At 38.8% G+C, this 18436-nt stretch overlaps 1 protein-coding gene across 1 annotated transcript in view; it reads left to right on the forward strand.

Moving 5' to 3' along the window:
* Window positions 1-649: 649 nt before the first annotated feature.
* PCDH17 (protocadherin 17) overlaps window positions 650-18436 on the forward strand; it is an 86686-nt gene continuing 68899 nt past the window's right edge. Inside the window, exon 1 of the mRNA XM_067292600.1 lies at window positions 650-3348. Coding sequence (XP_067148701.1) covers window positions 727-3348 — 2622 coding nt within the window. The 5' untranslated portion in view covers window positions 650-726. The remainder of the gene's footprint in view (window positions 3349-18436) is intronic.

Consider the following 18436-nt stretch of genomic DNA (forward strand, 5'->3'; position numbering starts at 1 on the left):
TGCCTCTCACTGCACACGAAGAGGGCTTCAACAACAAGCTGAGACTTTCTTTCCCTTCCGTCTCTCTCCTGCCCCCCCCGCCCCCCACTCCACACCATCAATCGCATCACAAGCGATGAGTAGCAAATAAGCTTTTCCCCCCTGCTTACAGCTCTGTGGCCACCTCCTTTCCCATGTATATATAAATACACCTATTAAAAAAAAAAATCTTTTTGACCGTTTTTAGAAAAACAACCACCGCCGCCGATTTTTTTATTATTATTTTTATTATCCTTTGTACATCGGAGATTCAAGGATCGGGAACGCTTCGCCTACCCGGAGGACAAGATCTTTTTGCAAAATTTTCTGATTTTTGAAATCCTCCTCCTCCTCCTCTCACTGCCGAAGTTGGTCAGCCGAAGTAACTGCGAGGGGATCGTAAGCACGGCAAGCGCTTACTGAAACGCTGCCGAAGCTGCTTCCCTCTCCCCCCCCCCCTTCGCCCCCCGATCGCTCCCTCCCTCCGAGCTACATGGTCTATTTGCTGCCTCTCATCCTGTGTCTCTGCAGATGTTTTAGAGCAACAGGTTCAGGAACTTAAAATATAGGGGTGGGGAGCTAGAAGGCAAGGAAAAAAAAAGAGAGAGAGAGAGAGGAGGAGGAAGAATAAACCCAGCGCAGGAGACAGAAGACGGGGACAGCCCTGGTCGCCGCTGCAGCTGCTGCCTCCCCACCCCCTGCACGGGGATGTACCTTTCCATTTGTTGCTTCTTCCTCTGCTGGGCTCCCGCCCTGTCGCTGAAGAACCTGAATTACTCGGTGCCGGAGGAGCAGGGAGCGGGCACGGTCATCGGGAACATTGGCCGCGATGCGCGGCTGCAGCCGGGCACGGTGGGCGGCGGGCTGCTGCCCCCGGAGCGCGGCGGCGGCAGCGGCCCCGGCGGCCGCGGCCCCAAGTCCACCTTCCGGGTGCTGGAGAATTCGGCCCCGCACCTCCTGGATGTGGACGGCGAGAGCGGGCTGCTCTACACCAAGCAGCGCATTGACCGTGAGGCGCTGTGCCGGCGCAGCGCCAAGTGCCAGCTGTCACTCGAGGTGTTCGCCAACGACCAGGAGATCTGCATGATCAAGGTGGAGATCCAGGACCTGAATGACAATGCGCCGGCTTTCCCCTCTGACCAGGTGGACATGGACATCTCGGAAAATGCTGCACCGGGCACCCGCTTCCCCCTCACCAGTGCCCATGATCCAGATGCTGGGGACAATGGGCTGCGCACCTACCTGCTCACCCGTGATGACTACGGCCTCTTCTCCCTCGACGTGAAGTCCCGCGGAGATGGCACAAAGTTCCCAGAGCTGGTCATCCAGAAGCCTTTAGACCGTGAGGAGCAGAGCCACCACACCCTGGTACTGACCGCGCTGGATGGTGGTGACCCACCGCGCTCGGGCACCGTGCAGATCAATGTGCGCCTTATTGACTCCAATGATAACAGCCCCATTTTTGAGGCTGCTTCCTATGTGGTGGAGCTACCAGAGAACGCGCCACTGGGCACTGCCGTCATCGACCTCAATGCCACCGATGCCGACGAGGGCACCAACGGGGAGGTGCTCTACTCATTTAGTGGCTACGCGCCCGAACGCGTCCGTGACCTCTTCAGCATCGACCCGCAGAGTGGCCTTATCCGTGTCAAGGGCAACCTGGACTATGAGGAGAACGGCCTCATTGAGATTGACGTCCAGGCCCGAGACCTCGGGCCCAATCCTATCCCTGCACACTGCAAGGTCACTGTCCGCCTCATCGACCGCAATGACAATGCACCCACCATCGGCTTTGTCTCCGTTCGCCAGGGAGCACTGAGCGAGGCTGCCCCTCCAGGCACTGTCATCGCCCTGGTGCGGGTCACCGACCGTGACTCAGGCAAGAATGGACAGCTCCAGTGCAGGGTGCTGGGCGGTGGCGGCGGGCCCGGTGCCGTCCCCTTTGCCCTGGAGGAGAACTATGACAATTTCTACACTGTGGTCACTGACCGGCCTCTGGACCGTGAGGCACAGGATGAGTACAACGTGACCATCGTAGCCCGTGATGGGGGCAACCCCCCACTCAACTCCACCAAGTCCTTCTCTGTCCGAATCCTTGACGAGAATGACAACCCTCCCCACTTCAGTAAGAGCCTCTATGTGCTGCAGGTGCCTGAAAATAACATCCCCGGAGAGTACCTGGGCTCTGTCTTGGCCCAGGACCCTGATCTGGGCCAAAACGGGACAGTCTCTTACTCCATCCTGCCTGGGCACGTTGGCGATGTCTCCATCTACACCTACGTCTCTGTCAACCCCACAAATGGTGCTATCTATGCCTTGAGGAGCTTCAACTATGAGCAGACCAAGCACTTTGAGTTTCATGTGCTGGCCAAGGACTCAGGTTTGCCCCACCGTGAGAGTAATGCCACGGTACGTGTCACTGTGCTAGATGTCAACGACAATGCACCTCTCATTGTCCTGCCCGCCCTCATCAATGACACCGCCGAGCTGCAGGTGCCTCGCAACGCTGGTGTGGGCTACCCTGTGGGCACCGTCCGTGCCCTAGACAGTGACTTTGGAGAGAGCGGGCGCCTCACGTATGAGATTGTGGAAGGCAATGAGGAGCACCTCTTTGAGATGGACCCAACTAGTGGTGAGATACGCACCTTGCACCCGTACTGGGAGGAGCTCAGCCCTGTGGCTGAGCTGGTGGTAAAAGTCAGTGACCATGGCAAGCCCAGCCTTTCCGCAGTGGCCAAGCTCATTGTCAGGGCCTTGGCTGGGCCCCTGCCCGAGGCTGGCGAGCCGCAGGTGAATGGTGAGCAGCATCGGCGACCACACTGGGACTTGTCACTGCCCCTGATCGTGACCCTGAGCACTGTCTCCATCATCTTGCTGGCTGCCATGATCACTATTGCCGTGAAGTGCAAGCGAGAGAACAAGGAGATCCGCACCTATAATTGTCGCATTGCCGAGTATAGCCACCCTCAGCTGGGAGGAGGGGGAGGCAGTGGCGGGGGAGGAGGAGGCAGTAGCAGTGGAGGGGGCAAGGGCAAGAAGAAGAAGATCAGCAAGAATGACATTATGCTGGTGCCCAGTGAGGGCGAGGACAGCCGGGGCCCCCTCAATGTCATGAACGTGGTGAGCAGCCCATCCCTGGCCACCTCACCCATGTACTTTGATTACCAGACCCGCCTGCCCCTCAGCTCTCCCAGGTCTGAGGTGATGTACCTGAAGCCCGCCTCCAACAACCTGACTGTACCCCAGGGACATGTGGGCTGCCACGCCAGCTTCACAGGGCAAGGGACTAACGCCAGCGAGGCTCCCCCGAGCCGGATGTCCATAATTCAGGTAGGAGACTTTTAGAATACCCTGGACCTCACTTTAGACGCTGGTTTAACTTTACATTTTGTCTGCAGTGAAATCTGCTGTAAGGCACCACTGAAGGGACCAACACAAGTCACTTGAGAGAGGTGGACTTGAAAAAATAAAAGCGGAAGCAGATCACACTGGTGGGTCTGCTTCTGCAGTCACACTGGTGTTTCCTGTGTGACTCAAAAGTAAATCTGCCCTGAAATAAATGGAGTTACAGCACTGTAAAAGAGGTGCATGTGAGAGTGCAGGCAGGCATTTCATGCATTTGGGGCACTTTGGGGTATTTTCCCAGAAAATCATCAGACAGAGTTGGGATCATCTACAGATTTTGCTTTACTTTGATTTGGGGTGGAGAAGGGGGAGGGCGTATCTGAAGCAGTCATGTCATCTGCAGTAACTAACAGAACATGGGAGAAACTTTACACACTGAGGACATCTATTGCAACAGTGTATTATAGCCCTCCAGTCCTGTATGTAAATATGAGCTATCTTTCCAAGGTGTATGTTTTTAAAAGTTTTTTTAATTTCCTTCTTCAGAATATATATACATAAATATTTATTTTTGACACAGAACAGTATCATTGGGGCCCCATTGCCTCCTCCTCTCCCCATAAACAACCAAACCTTCAGCGTTGAAAATTTTGCTTAGTCAAGTAGAAAAAAATGTATGTGGTGATTCCCTCCTACCCCCAAAGGTTAACAAAACTCACATCCTGTCATAAAACAGCAAAACAACTAGTCAGATTTCCAGTAGCCTGAATCAATATTGATTATTGCTTTATAGTGAAAGACTTACATGCTCTGTTTTCTACCAAAGCTCAGAAATTACAGCTAGGCTGCATTCTGCTGTCAGTTATATCCACACTGTCTTACTGACTTTTATGAATGTGAGAAATGGCAGCATTTGGACCATTTTAATTTTTAGCAGATAGTTTAAAGTGCAAACTCAGAAGACATATTCCAGAGCAGTGAACTTGCAGACTGAAAGTGAGGGCAGAATTTGGCTCCAGTTGATTTAATATAAAGTATTACTTCATGATTAATGCATCTTAATGTTCAAATACTACAGGTATGTTCTGTTAATGTTTGGATTGAATGCAGGCTCTGGATAATGACTGTTAAATATATTTGAAATGTCGTATCTGTTCTGTCCTGTGGTTCTCCTAATATGCTGTTTTGAGTCATAGGGGAATGAGCTGAGTGTATGAGAAGTGACACAGACTCATTTTGTGTACGCAGCTAGTGGGAAAGAAGTTGCACTGTAGACACTTGATGTATCAAAAGAAAATTCATAATACCTTTGAGTTATCATACTGTGCAGCGTGTGAACATCGAATGTTCTAGTTGCCAGCTGCATCTAATTTTATAAACTAAATAGAAGTAGCCACTAGTAATTGGCAAGTTAAGTAACCAAAATTCTAGCAATTGATTGTCCGTAAGTTGAATATTTATGATAAAATTAAAAAAAAAAAGCTGTCTGTACAATGTCACTGTGAACTAATCCTCAACCCACTATTTATTGAGTTGTGTCACAGAAACAATTTCATTTTATGCCTGTCATGAATTTGTGTTGCTATCAATTAGGTGAGTAGAGCAATACTTAAAATCTGAAATAGATTTTAACAAACAGTGACACTTCAGGAAGGAGTTTAGGTTAGGGCACAACTGAAGATAATTTGATTTATAATTCATGCTTTAAAAGACAAATAATTTTCAATGACACTTGTTTAAGTAATGTCAACTTTTCTACTGTAAAATGGAGTGGTCAGAATGCTTTTTCTTTTTTTTTTCTTTTTTTTCCCAAGTGATGAGTGTACTAGTTACTAAAAGATAGAAAATTATACTTTCCTACAACCATGTAATGTCTATATAAAGCAATTAATTCATGTATTGATGCTACTGAGTAGTAAAGATTCAACTGTAGTGTAAAATCCCTATGGAAATTATGATTCCTTTTTTACAGTGTTCACTGTATAATATCAATCATGATTTTTTTTTTCTTGAGATCTATATAAAGCTAAAAGAGGAATTTCCTCCCTTAAAAAGGTGTGTTGTGGTTTCTATAAGAGTTTTCGATATGGCAACCGTAGCAAATGTTAACCATAATTCCTCCTAGCACATACTGGTATATCTAATATTTTATTTTTTTGCTTTCCCTTAGTATCTACACAGAGTGTTTTGGATATTTAGATGGTTTAACCAGTAGATTAGGAAACACTCATTTTTCACTAGTGAACACCCCTTTGAACATACTATTAACAGTGTATTTTGTAATTATATTCAAAGAACAAATACACCATATGACATACAGTAGTTGGGCTCTACTTAGGAAAGACCCAGAATTAAAGTAGTTAGGTGGAGAAATCTGATCCTCTTCACTATACTTTTGTATTATTAAAATACATTTTATATTCTACATCTCCATATCCCTAGAGTAAATTTTATATAAAATTTGCACTTAGAACATAGATGCTACTTTGTGTCTGGTACTGTACTTCTAGATCATGTAAAATTCAAACTGCAAACTTATAGAGAAAGAGTAAGTGATGAGTCCTCTCTCTGGATCTAATATATCCTTAATCGCTTCAGGAAACCTGTTTCTGGAAGAGTAAATTGCTCAGTTAGGAATCAAAGGTACAGCCAGCAGAAAAAAAAGATATAAATCCAAACAGCTGCTGTATCATCTCCTTTCATTAATCAATTCCAAAAAGCAGTTTTCTTCATTACTTCAGTAAGGCAGAGCTAAACAATTGTGTAAGTGTTCTCTAGCGAATATTCATTTTATTTTTTTCAGAAATATTACTGAACCACAATAATCCCACACTATATAATTCATACAACTGAACTGATTTCCTTCACTCTCATTTTCTCAGCAAGTATTTAACGGCAGAGTTCTCTAGCAGGAGATTGTTATTAAAAATTTTATATATATATATATTTTAAATCTGCTGTATTACTTAGTACATTCAACTGATTCTATAAATATTTAAAATCAAATAAATAATTGCTTTCTCAATAAGATCCAGATTTTCTCACTCTTATTAGGAGTGCATAACACTTTTTCTGCTTTGCGGTAAGAACCAGTAAAGTCAATAAGGTATGATTCCCTTATTTCTGCTGAATAGTATTTTATCCTACAGATAGCTCAATTAAAATCAATGAATACCTGTGGAGTAAAGTGCTACTTAGTGACTATGGGTTTCAGGCTGACCTAAACAGACCAGCAGCTGAATAAAATACAGCCTGATTATGTATAAGAGCAATGTAATCTTGTCTCTCTTTAAGTGACTTCTGTTATACCTTAGTCACAAGTTTTAACAACTTATTTTTTTACTCCTTTTTAGCGTTTGTGATGGCTTTATATGTCACTTATATGAAACAATGAAGTTCTTTGGTATAGTAATTCAGTGATTTAAATATGCATATGCTATATACATATAGAAGTTTGGATAAATAGCTAAGGACACTGAATACTTCGAGCATTTATTGATACAAGAGACTGGCAAGTGCTTCGGGCCTCTGAAAATCAGGCCATTTGTGATTTAGTCTACACTTAAGGTTGGTGTATACAAAGAACAGTGTTTAACAATGAGCTGAGAAGTTAGAACAACAACTACACATTAGCACGTTTCATTGTTTTTAACTTCAGCAATCATATTCTAAGCATATTTTAGAAACAGTACTTCCAAAGGGCAATTCAGCTAAAAAATATTTAAATATAAACCCGTGCTATGTAGTCCTCATTGCCAGACTCAAAATTCTTTGGAAGCTTTGAATCACTTAAGATCCAAAATAGACATTTTCACTGGGGAAAAAGGAGAAAGCAGGAGACAATGGAATTTCTACATGACTGAAAGAAGATTTTTTTTATTGATTCTAGACTTTAAAGACTACCAGGCAAATTCTGTTCATCTCATTTTGGCGAGTAAATCAAGCTGGCCTACTCACCTGACTAAGAGAAACAGGATTTTGCTCTGTGTTTGAAGAAGCAGACATAAAACACAACATCATGTATAAACATATGCGTATATGTTCATATCACTCCTATTAAAAAGTTCTGTGTTAATCAGTTCATGTTAACATAGGAAAGTCTTTCTTTAGAACAAGCCACCGTTTCTTTTCCTTCAAGTTTCCAGCAAATAAAAGTGTGGATGGATAAAGGAAAACAAGCAGGCTCTTTAAATAAATAGGTTCTAGAAACTGATTCTTTAAAGTGTAAGAAAACTGTTTACATATGCAAGTCATACTGATAATCCTAGAGATTATTTATTATTATACTTGTGATGCAGTGTGGAGAGATTTGCAAATATATCAGGAATGAGACAGGAGTGAATATAATGGAAACAGTGGTCACGGCTTTTATTAAACAACAACAAAAAGAGACAAAATGTGTTACAAGAAGCTCTCAAGCTGGCAATCACCACATTTACAGTAGTAAGCAGTCCTGTAGCATTTTAAGATAAAGTACAGATCACTCTTAACACTTCAGGCACCTGATGTTTATGATGTGTCAACAGATTACTGCCAAGTCCCAGTGCAGCCTCATCGTCAGGTGTCTAGTAGTATCTAAGAAAATACAGTCTTCAGGGGAAATAAAAAACATAAACTATATTCATGCTGTTCTTTATTAGATATACTATTCTTCCATGGTTTGCCTTGAGAAACTTCTGCTCAGAAATTTCAGTGGTCAGGATTTGCAGAAAGAAGAGTGCAGCTGCTGCAATATGAGAAGAACCAGCTTTGCTTACAGAAGTTGCATTTGTTCTCAGTGTTTTAAACTCCTGTCTCAAAAGATGTATCGATTTTGATTGTCATCTCTTCTTCTGCAAATGAGGAATGTTACTTTTTCTCAGTAGAGCTGGTAGAAGTTAACGTTACACACCGAAGGGAGGATGGGGGAGTTCTGCACATTTGCAGGTTCACAGGTTTGTACATTATAATTCCCCAAATTTAGGATTTCCCAGCTACATGTTCTAGGCCCATAACTAAAGACAATAACTTGTCATCTGATGATATTTTGGAACCACCTGGCTAAGGTGTATTATGATAGTTTTTCAAATCTGTGTGGTAAGGTTATATGTCTTGTGAAATAATTCCTTTAAATGTGTTAAATGTGTTACATAGTTCTGTAGCTTTAGGTTTACTTGTTTATTGAAGTCAATACCAGGGTTGGCTGTGTAAGAATTGCAAGATGGACTTTTTCTATGTTTTTTTGCAAAGTATTACTTCTTTTTTTTCAAGATACACTGCATAAAACTATGACACAAAGTGCATACATTTTAGGACCAGATCCGACAATTTACAGCTCCCTATGGTATCCACCCTGGCTGCTGAAATAAGCAGAGGAGGCAGGACTGGGCTCCTAGTTTACGTTGCAACTGCTGAACTGGGTATTGATCTTCTTATCGGTATGGTTTATAGCAATGCCATTCAAAAGGATCATTCCTGATATGCAGAGGTTCATATGAGCTCCAAATGCTCAGTATGCTATAGGATTAAGCAATAAAAAATTCTAACAGAGGGAAAGACAATTTAAGAGGTTGAAGTAGGAAATACTGGTATTATAAGAAAGAAAATGATGTTGCTAGAATATAAATTGTCATTAAGCAATAAACTAAGAATAATAATGTCTTCATAGAATTTGCTGCCTTCTAAAGGAGAAGTCTAAGGGCTGAAGAAAGTTAGTGCAGTTAAAATAAAAGATACGAGTCAAGTCATGCATTATATACTGGACCACAGCTCTTAACAGCACTTAAAGTTGAACTTTCCTCATGTTGGTGCTCGCTTTCACTGCTAAGTCTTAAATGGGAAAATTCATGTGAATGTGCAATCACCAGTGTAATTTGTACAACTGATCCTTTGATGAGTTGTCTTATAATAATAAAATGGCCAAGTTTCTGTTATCCTTCCCCACATGGACGCAAAGTCACAGGCCTACTCCTATTTCTGTCAATAGCATAATTTTGACTTCATCACTGATTTCAATGGTTCAGGACCAAATTGTGACCAAGATTTTTACTGAATGCAGCTCAGAATAGTGGGATAAAGTGGGTCTTTGTTTTTAGACTTCAGCCTTTTGTGATTTTTTTTACAGCTTCTTTACAAACAACAGTTGAGGAGACTGGATTTTAGAAGATTTTATAGATACAATTTGAACAGTAACATGAGCAGGTGTGCAGCTGAATGAAGAAATCAAAGACTCCATTGAACATTTTGCTGAACATATTATTTTCATATATTTTAAAAAGTGTACAGAATACACCACTATTCTTAAGATTCAACAAATACTGTTACATGGTAAATCATCATTAGGTACATGTGAATTATTTGCAAATATCATTTGGAAGTAAAGAAATCATAGATACAAACTTGCTTCTCTAATGAGACAAAAATGTCACAAAAAAGAATTTTTGCCCAAGTCACAAAATTTTGGCTGTAAACCAGTTGAGATTTGTTTTTAAACGGAACATTTCTTATTTGTTTGCAGCAAATTTTCTTCTTTTTCATCATCTTCCTCTTCAGGAAATGTTAACTTACCAGGCAATATTTACATTTATGTTTTTTTTTTTAAATCCTGCTTAATTTTTCTTTCCTTTAATATTCCTGCAAAAGTTAAAATGCCTCACAAAATTAGTTTTAGGTTTTGTTACCAGGACATTCAATCTATATAAGTGTGCATGTATTTGAGTTTTTGTTTTCTTTCTGAAGAAAGCATATAGGATTCATGGCAGCAGTCTAGAGATACCTCCTCAAGATTGAGGAGTGCCTGAACATAAAAAGAAAAGACATTTTGCTGCTAGTACCAGTATTTCCCAACAGGTAAAAATTTTCTGTGAAAGGAACTTAAACAATGATTTGTTGACTGGAGCAGAAACACAGCTCTGTTTTTATCTTTAAAAGTATAGAAGCAATCCTTTGATGTCAAAAGGCCAGAGTAGAATGGTTGGGACAAATTTTTGCAGCAGATAGCCTGAGCGCTTTATATGTTCAATTGTATCACTTCTTCAGCTGTAAGAAGAGAAGTTGTGAAATTAATGCTAAAGGGTTCAAGAATATAGGCAAAAAGTAAAACTCTCAGGGGACTGTGGGCTCTTACCTAAACACACACACTCAAAAAAAAGAAAAAAGAAAAAAGAAAAAAAGTACTAGGAAGAGAGTGACAAAATCATTTCAGGGAAAAGTTTTTTTGAATAAGAAACATTTAAGGGCTTTGTTTCACTTATGTTTTTAAGGGGAAAACAGGGAGATTAACTAGTTGGTGTGGCTTTTGCTGATATGATGGGATATAACTGAGTAGTATACATCCTGACATAAATCTTAGCCAGGGTGCATTCTAAGCCCTCCTAATACATCTGTCATGGTCTTTTTAGTGCAACCTTTATTTTTTATTTTGCCACAGACTTTTTTTTTTACAGAAGATTCTGGATTAATTGCTGTCAATTCTATGAGTCAAAAAACATTATTAAGAATTTTATATAAAATAGTATTAAGTACTGCATTCAAGAACAAGCAAATACGTATGAATGTTCCTGTTAATTAGGATATTAGACAGTGCTTTATATAACCTCCTTAAGCAGTCATGTATTTCTAGCTAAATCCCAAAGGCTGCTGCATACAATTGTTGCTTGTTAAGGTCACAAGAGAAGCATCTCTTTACTGAATTGCTTCAAGGAGTTATTGGTGTTACCTTTGCAGAAGGAATAGCATAAGAACAGTTCATCTCTTACTTAAAATGAGGAGATGCCTCTTTTTTTTTTTGTTCTGGGGACATCTCCTCAAAATTGAGGAGTCTCTGCACATATAAAGAAAAGACATTATTGAATTGTTTTAACCAATTATTAGTGTGATTTGCACAGAAGGACAGCATAAAGATCCATCCGCATCTCACTTTCATGCAATGGGGGGATATTTCCTCTTTCAGCTCTAAAGATAATCAGTCCCATGCTATCTACTGTCAATTTAACATGTTAAAGGATAGCTGGATGAGTAAAATCCTTCAGGTGAATACCATATTTCACATTAACCATAGACCTTTCTAGTGCTTTTGCCACTTCTGTATCAGACCAGAGTTTCTCTGGTTCATAAAATACTTTTACCCATAATAATAATAATAATAATAATAATAATAATAATAAAAGTTTCTAATGGTATCCATGTTCCTTGCTGTGTGCTGCAGGCTCCAATGCATGGCAAAGGAGGACTCCAAAGGTAAAAGGAAAAGTATTGTTAGAAGATACAAACGCATAATTTCCGTTGTGTGGGTGGGACCTCTGATCGATGCATTGTGCGTTCTTTCAGTGACAGACATGCGAAATTAGTTTCAGGCAGTGTTTCAGACAATCTATTGATATATATGTGACACGCTTATATTTGCCTGTACTAGTTCTAGTGACACTATGATTACTGATATTTGCAGTCCTTGCCCTGGAATGCTTCCAGGCAGTTTTATTGTATTGAAATGGCTCTTACAGTTCATTGAGCATCTAGCATAGCACTGTTGAATATGATTGGCGTGTTTGCATATATTTATTCAAAAAAAAATCAGACAGTTAAACTGCATAATTATGGGAAAACGAATCATAACAATAAAAGGCCATTTAAGTTAACAAGCTTTGTGATCAAAGGATAAATACAAGTTGGATAAATGAGACTGTAGATGTAACTAATCTACATAAATAGGCTTTGGTCTGATTAGAGGAAAGGAATATATTAAAATAATCTAGAGGTATTAAAAAAACATTTTACTTCAGTAGTTTTATAACATCCAGTTTTATTTCATCTTATTTTTAACATTTCTACTCAATAAAAATAACTGTATTCAGCGATAAACTACTTTTATGTGTTTTTGTTTCTTGATTAACAATGTTTACAGTGCAAAGAAAGTCTAAAATAACACAAGTAAACAAAAGTAACATCGTAAGTTTTCATTCTAGTGTGAATATAGTGTGCCAAAAATCTTAAACATTTTTAATGTCTTAATTTTAATTATTTAATGTTGCAATGGGTTTTTTGATTGATTTTTAATTAAAGAAAAAACATTAAAGGGACCATTTAAAGGACAATTTCTTGTTTACTGTCTTTATCAGCAGAGAGCAGCCTTTGTACTTTTTGAAAGCTGGTGCATTAAAAATCAGTTTCAGGTCTTCAAAGCTATAAACTCTTGCTTGCTTTGTAGGTACATACTGTTTTTAAAATCATTGGAAGCACACTTGACAATTGAATTAAAAACAAAAGGTAAATAACAGCTTCATCAAAAATTTGAAGGATTTTAATGCATTTTTGATAATAGCTAAAAAATTTTTATAGAGAACTGACGTATGAATCACAATTTATACCTTGCAAATGCATAATTTGTTCCTAAAGACAGTTATATGTATTCTTTTATTAAGAGTTCTGTTTTAAACTTTTGTTGGTGTCATTCTGTTGTTTTTAGTGAATGCTGTGATTCAAGCACAGAACATGTCAGTCAGTATCTTTACTTACTACATTTCTGCCTAGTTCTTTTCTGATTGCTAAGCAACCGCTTATGGTTAAGATTGCTTAGCTACAATTCAGTAAAAAAGAATATATAAAAAAAGTGAGCTAAAGTGGGCAAAACAAATTTCCATTAGTACTTAATGCCAGTATTTAAATTCTATAAAATTTTAAAGGTCACTTAAAAAAGAGAAAGAACAACATAGTTTTAATAATGCACCTTGGATTTAGCACTTGGACTTCGTTTCTACTGCTATTGAGATATGATAGTTTTTCCACAAATCTGAAAAGAGCGGGATCATTTCCTTAATCAGTACACAAGCAATTTCAAGGCCTATAGGAACTAACTTTCTTTTGTATGCATTATTACATTAGTATTATGTCTCACAGGGCACGATCCTTCAAACACTTATTCAGTTAATATTTTAATTTAGGTCAATAGTACCACTGAATTAAATAGATTACTTACAGCAGCAGAGTTGCTGATATGCGCAAGCATGTGCAGAATTCAACCCAGAATCTGTTAGTCTTTATTAGGTGTTGCTTCTCTCCTTTGCTTTAAAAACATTGCAAAGCTGTAAAAGCTGTTCATTTCACTTAGCCTCAAACTACATTCTCTAGTACTCTATTGAGATAGTCCTGATGTCTGAATATTTGATATCTTTTTGCTTTTTTGCATAGACTTGTGTAATTTGATATGCAGATTTGAAGATCATAAAAACAATCCTGCTTTGATGATCATGAGCAAGATTATCCAGCCACAGCTGTAAAGTACCAAGTGTGTTCTTCTCTGATCTCTTCATCATTTCAGTGGATCAAATGACAATAAGAGCACAGTGAAATTTAGAGTGCTTGGGAAATAATGAATTTAACAGCTTTTTTAAAATGGCAATTGGGAAGCCTTAGAAACTATTTAAATTTCTAGACTATATTTCAGATAATATAACTGTGTATGTATGAATGTGTATGTGCAGGTATATGGAAGTGGAAGCAGCATAGTTTCAAAAGAGCTATCTAGCTGGACAAACAGCCAGCTAACAATGCATGTCTAATTTTTTTAATATATTATATATGATCTGTACATAGCTGTGTAACAGTGTTTTGGGAGATACTGTCAATCTGCACCTTTTAATACAAAAATCTAGAAATCCTCAAGTTTAGAGACAAATTCTGTGGTCATGTCTTCCTGAGGCAAGAGTATAGGTAAGGAAGGACCTCATTTTCTGTTTTATGGTGCAAGTTATATATCATGCTTAAAACTCTGCATCCCACTGTCAGCCTTCAGGACTGAGAGTAATGATGAAGAGGAGGTATAAGTCATGTGAAATGTAAAAATAATCAGCACTCAATCACTTTTATTAACAACATTAGGTATTAAAAAGCACATGGTAATTTGCATCCCTTGGCTTTGAGGTAAGGAACATATCAGTCAGCTGTGTAGCTCCAGGGTGAAAAATACAGGTAAACAAAATGTTTTATGGTATGTCCTTCAAAGCATAGTCTTCACTTTGTCTAAGTCTTTAAATATATTAGGTCTGTTTAAAACACCTGTAGCTTCTTTTCAGGCTTAGCTGAATAGAATATTAGAAGAGGCAAAAGTAACTGGATGGATTTATTTTATTATTTATTCATTGGACATCGTTACATATATCTTCCTCAACAGTATACGTCTCATCATCACAATAATGTGACTGCAATGAAATAATGGTTTCTTACAAGTGTAAAATAGTTCATTTTAAGGACTCTTATGTGCTCATTTGTTTCAAACAGACTTCCAGAATTTTGAAGATCACTTTAATTTCAGTTCACTTAATATATACATTTAATATGTACACCACAGAGACAGAGCCTCTTTTCTTCATCCTCCTTTGCTTTGATTCTGGGAAAGGAACCTTAGAAATGAGTAACTAGATTTCCAGATTTTGCCCAACTTGTTAGTATACTTTACTTTTATTAAAGTAGAGCAAGAGAAAACTGCTTCTATAAACAAATATAAGCTTCAGAAATTTTGGCTAGTATTGGCAAAGATCTTCAGGTAAAGATAAGCTGCTGCAGTCATACTGGTCTTGCTGATACCAGTAAATGAAGAAATAGACATGCATGTTGAATAGCTGGAGGAGAAGAGATTATTTAAAGGAAAGGTTTTGTTCTGATTTAAATTTTGAGCCATAGGTTTTCTATAGTATTTTATAATAAATACAATTATATAGTAATTTGGGTTAGAATGCATGCCCAGTTCCCCCTCTCAAAACCTAATTTGTTTCTACCTGTGGCTATTTCTATTAAAAAAAAAACATAATTACTATGCGTCTCAGCAGTCTAAGAGTAAATTTTTGCAATTACAATACCTCCCTTGGGCAGATGTGTGAAAATGGCAGATTAATTCCTATCAGTATCTCTCTGTTCCTTGTACAGTCTTAAGGTTGTTAGTAGTTTGGATTATCATTATATTAGTACTGTTTGTTATGCTGTGGTTAAGGTTAAAGCAGCAATTCTTCTACAAATCTTTAGAAATAGGGTTCTACATCATTACCTTGGAAACCTATGCTGAAGCTTGATGCATAAGGTCCTAGAGTAAGATACTAATTCTGTTTTCATGGAGGGTGATTGATTTTGCTCTTGATCTTTGTGTATTTTAGAAGGGCACTTTATATTATTTTGTGCCTGAGAAGATTTAAACAAAAACAACCAACAAACCTAAGTTTATCCATTTTTAGAATCTTATGGTGAAGTTAATAAATTTGTGTGTGAACTAAAGGCCATGCTTGGCCCTTAATATTTTATGTTTCTTGTTTTATTTGCAAAAGCACAATGGACTGTTTAGGAAGGAACATCAGTAAGTCAAGATGAGGTCCTGGACCTATACAAACAAATAATTTGCCATGGGAATAATCTAATTCATCCCCTAATGAACTTTTCTACCTGAACAAAGTTTTGAGGATGCGTGCATAGCAGAACTGCATGCACAGACTCTGGTCCTGAAGATCATTTTGTGCGGATAAACATTTCACTCCATTTTGAGTCTCAGTGAAGTTGGCACGGCTTAATGTGGGCTCATGATCCACCTGCAGGGAGCAGCATTAGTCTGTGTTACACGTTATAAGGTTGAATATTCAGGAAGAGCAGTATGAACAATCTTACTTTTTTTTCCCCCTTTGCATGAGTTTTTGTTTGAAATTTCTTATGCTGTACCTTGTGCTCTCCCCCCCACACATGCACTTAGAAAGAGTTTCTGTTTTGTTTTTGTTTTCCCCCTCCTTTCTCTGACTATGGTTTGGGGCTTTTGTGATGTGAGCCTTATTTAGAGCAGGTTGCTTTAACTCTTTTCTATCAAAGTTCACGATTAAACAAACAAACAAACAAACAAAACTTTGAGCATTAATCAGTTGCTGTTGCATTTACTTTCTGTGATAAAAGTGCTCACATGCTGGCTGAGCTTCCTGCTAATTAAATATAGAGACAAACCCATAACTTAATCAATGTACTCTAACTAGCCACTCAGTCAAATACAAGCATTCATGTTCGGTCTCTCCACCTCTGGTGAAATCTGTAGCAGTGTCCTAGATGTTGGCAAACCCGACATTGGTTTGGAACAGCGAGAGGACTTCTCCTCATCCTAGGCTCTTTACAGAGAACCCCTTCTTATGTGGATCTTCTTTATTTTAACAATAGAATCTGGTTTCAGAATCCTGAAATGGAAAGCTGTAATAAGAAGGGTAGACCAGAATATTCTCCCCCCACCCTCCACAAGGCTGTTAAAAATTTCCAGGTCCAAGCCATCACCTAAAACACCTATGAGTTTGTTGAGCCTGTAGAGATCCCTGGATAAGTGTATTGTGTCCTATATGAGATAATTCTATCAAGAAAGAACTCTTTTCTCTGCTTGTTCCATCTTCTGAATCAACTTAATATACATAGTCCTGTATAAAGTCTTTTCAGTAGGTCACTGAAGTGACCGAGATGAGGATGGTTGTACAAAGGCCTATATCAGAAAGATCTTATTTTTCTGTCCAAGCTTACTTGACCATTGCTACTGTATTAACGGTGTATTAGATCAAACTTTGCATTTTATGAAGTACCTCACAGGAGGCACATGGCTGCTGCTGTTTTAAAATATATTTAGGGACAAAACTTCTTGCTAAATTTGTACAAGCCTAAATTATTTATCTTATGTCACAAGTAATAAATCAACTCATCACTATTTTGCAGTTGCATATCTCCTTACACAGAGATGTGAGGCTGCAAAGTTTGATGATCTACTATTCTGCCATAAATTCAACCATTATTTAGACAGAATATTTAGTGGTGTGTTTTTCTCTAATTCTAAGAGGAAAGAGTTACTCCAAAGTATTTGCATGAAAATAGGGCTCTGTATCCTGTCACAAAATGTTTATAGAATACCTTGTTGAGGTTGTTGAGTTTTTTAACAGAATGTTGAAATAAAGAGTTGCATGACCTAAATAAGAAATTAGACAGAAGGAAATAAGTGGATTCTAGCATCTGTGATTTTTTTTCCCCTAATTGCTAAGGAATTGAAAGGAATCATTACTTTTCCAGGAAAGGTTGCTAGAAAGAAGTGGGGGGTATGGTTACAGCTTTAAAGGAAAAGAGGTGATCTGGATTTACCTCTGTTCTCCAGACTGTCACCTAGGAAGAAAGCTTCAGTGTCCCTCTTTAAGTGTTTTTTCTATGCAGGCAGTGTGGCTTCAGAATCAAGTCCTGCTTTATCTTTGTTGCTAACTGTTTCTTCCCTCTGTAGGAAAGAAACACAGAACTGGAGTCTTGCGTTAATACAGTGTTTGCTCCCTAGCTGATCACCTTTCCCTGTCACTGTCATTATGAATCTGTTTAAATGCTGTCCATAGAGAAGACCATATGCAGGAACAGAGGAATATTATGTTTAAGAGATTCTTCTTATTTTCTTTCACTATTGTAATCTTTTTCTTGCTCCTTTGCAGCTTTCTACAGCATACAACATACGTATCTGTGGGAATGTAGCACCCAATGTAAGACTCACTTATCCTGTAACTGAAGTAAGCAGACCGATCCAAGGGCTATAGAAACCGATTTGAAAACATCCATTGATTTCGGTGGACCTTAGGTCATGGCTTGTGGGAGTTTTATTGTTGCCTTTAGTGAGAGTATGGGTTGGACAGAATAAGGTAAACACAGTAGATGGATATTAACACAAACTTAACAGATTTAAAATATTGAGTGTCTCTGTTTTCCCCACATTAAATATGAATACAAAACAGTTTGTCAACATTAAAAGGCTATCATTTGATCTTCTTCCCCATCATATAGTATTGCAGCTTTTATATACTTTTTTTCTGCTCAGAAAACATTTGTGATGTGTTGCTCAGAAAACCAGCAGTCATAAGAATAGGACAAGTTCTACAATGCTTACTGGCTTCACTGGGAATTTCTACTGAGTAAGAGCTTTTGGATATGTCTCAAAATTAAAAATAAATTGCCAGGAGCTTACCATTGTGTGGTGGAACCTGTGTGTATGAAAGAAAAGAAAAAATAAGGTTGTTTTCACACGGAAAAAGGTTGTAAACAAAGAGAGAGAAAAAATATTTTTGAAATT

The sequence above is a fragment of the Apteryx mantelli genome, chromosome 1 (genome assembly GCF_036417845.1).
Source record: "Apteryx mantelli isolate bAptMan1 chromosome 1, bAptMan1.hap1, whole genome shotgun sequence".
In the NCBI taxonomy this organism is placed as follows: Eukaryota; Metazoa; Chordata; class Aves; order Apterygiformes; family Apterygidae; genus Apteryx; species Apteryx mantelli.